The sequence below is a fragment of the Pyrgilauda ruficollis genome, unplaced genomic scaffold (genome assembly GCF_017590135.1).
Source record: "Pyrgilauda ruficollis isolate IOZ18807 unplaced genomic scaffold, ASM1759013v1 scaffold66, whole genome shotgun sequence".
NCBI classification, from domain to species: domain Eukaryota; kingdom Metazoa; phylum Chordata; class Aves; order Passeriformes; family Passeridae; genus Pyrgilauda; species Pyrgilauda ruficollis.
Window position 1 is genome coordinate 5,344,289 of NW_024528377.1, and position 7,157 is coordinate 5,351,445.

At 47.3% G+C, this 7,157-nt stretch overlaps 1 protein-coding gene across 1 annotated transcript; it reads right to left on the minus strand.

Moving 5' to 3' along the window:
- Positions 1-5,491: 5,491 nt before the first annotated feature.
- On the minus strand, positions 5,492-6,469 carry LOC121362719 (E3 ubiquitin-protein ligase RNF113A-like). Its single transcript, XM_041484483.1, has one exon. It carries the CDS (start codon positions 6,467-6,469, stop codon positions 5,492-5,494), a length of 978 nt encoding a protein of 325 aa, XP_041340417.1.
- Between the last annotated feature and the right edge of the window lie 688 nt (positions 6,470-7,157).

Genomic DNA, 7,157 nt, shown 5'->3' on the forward strand with positions numbered 1-7,157 from the left:
GCTCTCAGGAAAAGATATGAGAATGGGAATAATAGGTCTTCACTAGGAAAATTAAAATAAAATGCAGCAGCACAAAAAGCACTGACAGAGTCAGAACGCAGCCTGACACCCTGTGGGTCAGGGTGGTGGCAGCAGTCCTCCGGCAGTGACAGATGTGGTTCTGTTGGAGCAGGGATCCTGTGGAAGGGTGGAGTTTTACTCTGGAGGTCCAGCGGTGGTGTAGATGGGCCTGGTGTTCCTCTGGGAATCCAGTGGAAAAGGCTGCTGTGGTGTTCCCCCGCTCACATTATATCCAGTTTGGAATGCTTGGCTCCTCCCCCTGGGTGGAGCATCTCACAATGGGATGATTGAATTTTATCAGCCATGCAGTGAGGCTCAATGGCTCATTAGCAGAAGATTATCTCCCCTGAGGGAGTTATCAGGGATGAATCCTGGAAGAGATAAAGAACACTGCCCCACCTGGTTTTAACAGATGGTAATAGCATACATACTTTTGGTTACATCTTGCATGGCAACCTAAGACAAACAATTTTTCAACTAAAGATCTTTTATATAACAGGCGTTCCTGTTCCAATTTGCATATACTGGTGAGACTAAACACACACAACCTATTCCTGTTCACATGCAGACACATATACTCCTAAGAAACAAACTCACAGTATACCCTGCAGCACTCAAACATGCAATTCCTTTTTTTTTCTCTTTTACCCACAGTTGAGACTTAAACAGCACAGAGGGGACTGAATCCCACGAGGCAAGATCTGCAGAATTGGCTTCAGGACTCAGACCTGCCAATTCTGGCAGGTCCATAAAACAACGCAAAAAGGACAAGGGGGAACTTCAACCCCACAAAACCACAGCTGCAAAATTCACAATTCACCCAGGCAATTACAAGATTTGGAATAGCCCTTATAACAAATAAAATTTCTGTGAGTTCCTACAGAAGGAACCCTAATCCCTACACCAAAACCCTTATTTTATCTTTTGAAGATAAATCCAAACTGTTGTGTGCACCAAAGACTTTAGAATTCACCGTGCCATTGCATTTTCTGTGGATGTGACATCCTGGTCAGAGAGTGACAAAACTAGATAAGTTTTCTCGCCGGTGATGCCTGTCTTTTATTGTCAGGGAGCAGAGGGACAGCTTTGCACTGCCCCAAAATCCGCTTGGCCCTGCTGGCCAGCCTCGCCTTCTCCTCCCCTGCACGCCGGGGACCGACTCTCTCACGGCCAGCAGGAGCTGCAGCTCCCAACTCAAGATCCCTCGCAGACATCGCGGGTGAAGGCGGAGCCATCTCCGCCATCAGCGGTCGTCACAACCACGCAGGTCGCTCCGCCAGCTCCCTTGTCATCAGCCATGGACCCTGCGGAGATGTCCCAGCCACAGCCATCGTCAGCACCTGCCGTCAGGGGTTTGTCCCAGCTGACATCACACCCCGCGCGGGCTTCCCCCTCCTTTTCCTACAAAGCTGTCTCAAATTTAGGACACGCTGTCAGGCATGATGTGATTGCCTGGGAGGTGGTTATAGATTTGATAGATAAGGTTGCAGAATATGGCCTTGGCTCCGTACAAATTACGCGGGCTCTCAGAGAGCTAAAGGCAGACCTGCTTGCTCCATCTGATATTAGATATATAGCTCGGGTACTGTTCCAGCCTTTCCTGTTTGATATTTTTTTGAACAAGTGGAGGAAGGCCGCTGAAAGGGCTGCAGAAGGCAACAGGCTTTTGCCTCAGGGAGATCCTAGGTATCACGTGGGGGTGGACATGCTCCTCGGAGAACAGGCCTTTTCCAATCCTGATTTTCAGGCTACCTGGGACTATGCTGTTCTTGAGCAGAGTCAAAGTGTAGGATTTAAGGCATTGTTAAGAACTATTGAATTGGCCTGCCCCGGGCCACGATTTATGACAATAACTCAAGGAGCAGATGAACCTTTTCTGCCATTTGTCGAGAAGCTTGCTGATGCCCTTGAGAAGCAGGTTGAAGACGATGCCGCAAGGGATATTTTGTGCAAGTCCTTTGCCCGGTTCAACGCCAACACTGAGTGCCGGAAGATCATAAATACTCTTCCAGGCGACCCGTCGCTAGTAGACATGGTCTGTGCGTGTGCCAGGGCAGGTTCTGTACACCACACAGTGCCTGCTCTGACGGCTGCCTTGGAGCCAGGCCAGATGCCCTTAGGGGGTGGACAACACAAGAGGAGCAAAAATAAGGGCAAGAGAAAGCAAGGAACACCCCAACCTACGGGGACGGGTGCCTCCTTCTTATGTGGTAGATGCCTAAGGGCAGGTCATTTTTCAAACCAATGCAAGGCCAAATTTCATGCCAATGGCCAGCCTTTGGCAGGCCCAGGAACGGGACAATGAGCGCATAGGGGAATTATGCCCTGACACAAATGATTCCTCGGGGCACAGCGCCAGCTCAGGCCTCCCCAGCCAGCTCAGAGGCATCACTCACAGCTCCACCGGCGTGGATGTATGTACCACTAACACAGTCATCTTAGAATCCTGTCATGAACATAAGGTTCCTTTGGATGTGTTTGGACCTTTAGGACAAGGACTCAGCGTGCTGCTTGTGGGAAAATCCAGTGTCACCCACCAAGGAATCTTTGTTCACCCAGGTGTCAATGACTCTGGCTTTTCAGGTCAGATTTGTACCATGGTTTCCACACACACCTCCCTGTCACTATTCCAGAAGGGAGTCGGATTGCTCAACTTGTACCTTTTCAGTCATGTGTCCCCAGGACTGGCCAGGAGACTCGTGGGAATGAGAATGGTGGATCCACAGGACTGCCACAAGTCTTCTGCCTCGAGCAAAAGTCTGGACCTGACCACTAATAAGTGGGAGGGCCGTGGGAGCTTATCACCTGGGGCTGTGGGTATGCATGTGTTTCCACAGATGCTGGACTACCATGGGTACCTGCAAGGTGTGTCCGCCCTGATTTGTGACACCAAAACCAGAATGTGGCCAACAGGCAACTCCAAGCAATGATCAAGATGCCAACCATCAATCAGACGGTCCCTCCACGAGTGGGGAGTGAACATTCCATCCTCTCTTTGATCTGAAAAGGACTGTTGACAGGCTAAGACTGTCAGCTCTTTGAACAAATAAATAAATTGTTACTATATTAGGCTTAGAATTGAGATTGCATTAGAATAAGTAACTGATTTTAGGATTAATAGTGTATTTCTTGTAAGAGGGAATCACAGGATCTGATCTCTCCGACCTCTCCGACCATTTTAAATCAGTGTCCAATTGAGGTTCTGATTGATAACTTAGCAACTGCTAGAGGAACCTCTGCATCTCTGTTTGTTCTCCTTTCTGCAAAGGACCCTGCAGAGGATATCAAACACTGCCTCCTCCTTTAAACAAAAAGGGGGATGTGACAGCCCGGTCAGAGAGTGAGAAAACCAGATATGTTTTCCCAGAATCAGCCTGAAAGACTTTAGGGAGCTGAAGGTAAACAATGATAGCTTATTGTAATAAACAACCTGCAGGTGGTGTTTTCTACTCTCTGTTTTCTTGTTTTTCTCAAAGATTGTTTATAAGAAAGGCATCTTGTTAATTAGCCAATCAGGTGAAATGTAGTGATTAATTGACCAGCCAGGTCTATCTGTACTGGAACAATGTATAAAAGAGGATCCAAAGTAAAGATGCACACTCCATGCAAACCAACCTTCTGGAGAGTTTGTGTCATTTCTTACACAATGATGACAATTTTATACTTTTAACCTGGCACTAAGACTCAAACCCACTTTTGAAATTCACTTATATAACTTCAGACGTGTATTTAATAAAGGGTAGCAAATTATACCATCACTAGTAATTTTTTTTCATTATCCAATTATACCATTGATGCCAAAAGATTTTTGCATTTTATATATTTTTCATATATTTGTAGCTCTGTAGACTATTATTGTATAGTTTCTTCAGCTAATTCCAGTATTGTGTTAGACACACATATTCCTGGAATCCTGTTCTAATCTTGCTTCTTCAGTGAATCAGAGCCATTCCACTTTCCCATGTATTTAGATATAAACAATGTGAAGCTAGAAGCAAAGGGGAGTCTTCAGTAGGGGGCCAAACCAAGAGGGGGAATTACTTCAGTAACTGTACTTCTAACTGGAAATTCTCGTCAATTATGCTAATTTGCTAAATTTACAAATAATCTCAAAAAATTCTCAATAATTGTTTTATAGGAGTTTCAAAATTCCTGTGCTTACACATCTGGTTGGTCAAGGTCTTAACACCACCCAGCTCAGTGGCCTCAGTGCAGACTTAGCTGTCTGTATTCAGGCTTGAATGAGATTGGCTGGTGTCCCTGTTTGAGGTCAAATCCAGCCTATGATTGTCTTATCCTGGGGACTCATTTACTTCTACCCTGTAACAGCTAGGCTGGTCAAGTTAAGGTCTGTTATGGCAAATTTATCTGTACAGCCCACAGGCCAGTTGTGGCTGTGGCAGTTTCCCCTTTCTCTGTTTAAAAAGGGCAAAGTGTTCTTTGTCATCCTCTGCAGGACCCTTTGCAGACAGTGTTATGGTGGGGTGATTCATCAGAGACATACAAACGACACAACTCCCAAAGGTCCTTGTGAAAAACAGCCTCAGGTTTATTCTCACAGTTCCTTTTATAGGAGCTGCAAATTCCCCAAGCTTACACGTGTGATTCATTGAGGTCTTAGCACCATCCAGCTCTCTGGCTAACGATACATCTGCATTTAGGGCTGAATGACATCGGCTGAGGGTCCCTGTGTAGATCTGAATACAGCCTATCCTTGTTCATCCAGGCACTTGTTTTCTTCTAGACTGGTTGAGTTTGGGGGGCAGCTTCAGATCAGGGTGACAAAGACAGCATGATGCCACGGATGATAAGCCCAGTTCAAATAAGGCTTTCCACCCAGCTGGAGAAGCCCAGACCCTTAGGCAGGGATGTATCATCCAGGAGCTGTCAAACAAGATCACCAGCAATACAATCTTCCAGGCTAGCATGCTGCAGGCTCACTACTTAGAAATTACAAATTAAAACTTAACACTACAAACAAGCAACAATTCAACTTTAGAACTGTCAGGAAAAAACAACTAACAGAAGAAACAGTTTTAGTTCAGGTTTATGACCCATATCCTTACACAGACAAAATCCTTAAGTCCCCCATATCCCAAATTTATCTAGAAATTACAACTCAACACTACAAACAAGAAACTATTCAACTCAAAACCATCTCAATTAAAAAACACATCCTTCTGGTATTGATGTTTCTCAAATGTCTGAGTCTTGGGGTTCAAGTAGGGTGATGGGTAGATTGTCCTGCCATTGCTGACAGCATTCTGCATCTGACAAACTGTCAGAATGCTAGCTCTTGTTGAATGTGATGGAAAAACATGAGAATACCCAGGACTTACGTGGGTGGTATACACTCACCCCACACTCTGTGTTTTTTTGGTTTTTTTCCTCCTACAAAAGCTTTATTCCATTATGTACAGAATGTGTTCTGCTACTGTGGATCCTCTTCATGGTCTGACTGTTGCTCCTCTTCTTCCTCCCGTTTGTGTTTTTCCAATTTTGCCATCAGCCCTTTCGCAGGGTTGAAGACCCCGTTGGTTTGCTTCTCACAGACGTAGCAGCGCTGGGACTTGCGGTAGTGCTGGAGGGCGCAGCTCTCACAGAAGTAGTGCCGGCACTTGGTGACCACGGGGTTCTTGAAGGAACCTCTGCAGATGAAGCATTTGAAAGGCATGTCCTCCTCATCACTGCTCACCTCGTAGTTTTCATCGCCGCTGACGCCGTAGCGGCCCTCGTCCAGCTCCCGTTCGATCTGCCAGCCGTGCTTGTAGTCCGAGCGGTCGTGCAGGAACTTGCAGCTGTCCCCAAAGCCGCAGAACCCGGTCTCTTTGTAGTCCTTGCAGATGTCAGGCTGGTAGTCCCAGCGCACCGTGGCCCGCAGGTTCTCCGGAGCACGGATGGGGCCTTTCCTGACCATTCCTGAGGAGGCGTTTCCCATCGATGTGTCCTTGGGCTTCACATACTTCTGGTAGTTGTTAATGCCACGGTAAATTTTATCATCTTCCTTTCCTCTCAGCTCCTCCTGGATTTTCTGGCTGCGCTCAAAGATGGCCTGGGCATCCTTCTCCTTCTCCGTGTCCAGTTCATACACTGCTGTGGCCCCCATGTCTTCTGGGCCAACAGGTTTTGCCGACCTGCTCGATTTGTAGGTGACCCCGATCTCCGTGGCAGGATCCTCATCCTCGCTGCTGCTCCCTGCATACTCCGGCCTCTCCCTCATGCAGCGCCTGGTCCTCTGGATCATGGGGTTGGGGGTGTTCCTGGGCAACTTCCTCCTGACCACGGCGCTGCCCTCGTCCCCACTGCTGTCCCGCTCCTGCTCGCTGCCAGCCCGTTTCCGCCGGCCGCTGCCCGCGGCGCGGACCCGCTTCCTGAACACAAAGCTGCAGACACTGCTCTCCTCAGCCATCCTCTGCTGCTGGTTAGAAAATAAAGGCAGAAAACACCGGGTTAATCTGACAGAGTCAGAATGTGGGTCAGGGTGGTGGCTGCAGCCCTCCTGCAGTGACAGCTGCGGTTCTGTTGGAGCAGGGATCCTGGAGAAGGGTCTGCTCTTCCTCTGAAGGTCCAGGAGTGCTTATGTGGCTCTTGTCCTCTGGAAGTCCAGTAGGCAAAGCTGCCTGGGGTGTTCCACAGCTCAGATTATATCCAGTTTGGAATGCTTGGCTCCTCCCTTTGGGTGGAGCATCTCACAATGGGATGGTGGAATTTTATCAGCCATGCAGGGACACTCAATGGGCCATTAACAGAAGATAACTCCCCTGAGGGAGTTATCAGGGATGAGTTCTGGAAGAGATAAAGAAGAGATAAAGATTGCCCCACCTGGTTTGAACAACTTATGAAGATTGTGGTATAATACATGCTTTTGGTTACATCTTACACTGTAACCTAAGTCACTCAATATAACAGTCTTTGGTGAGGTTCAGCATTCTTGAATGTTAGACAATTTTACAAAACTATTTTTTGTGCTTGTTGGACTCGTAAGCTTGGCTTGAAAATAGGTTTGTGAGTTCAAACTAAGGCTGCCTTGCTTTTCAGAGCCATACCCTTACAGGTCCAGGCACCACCAGAACCCAATTACCATAACATATTACCAT

Bases quoted from the DNA above. Each gene is read 5' to 3' on its own strand.
- LOC121362719 (XM_041484483.1), bottom strand. From the start codon at position 6,469: ATGGCTGAGGAGAGCAGTGTCTGCAGCTTTGTGTTCAGGAAGCGGGTC.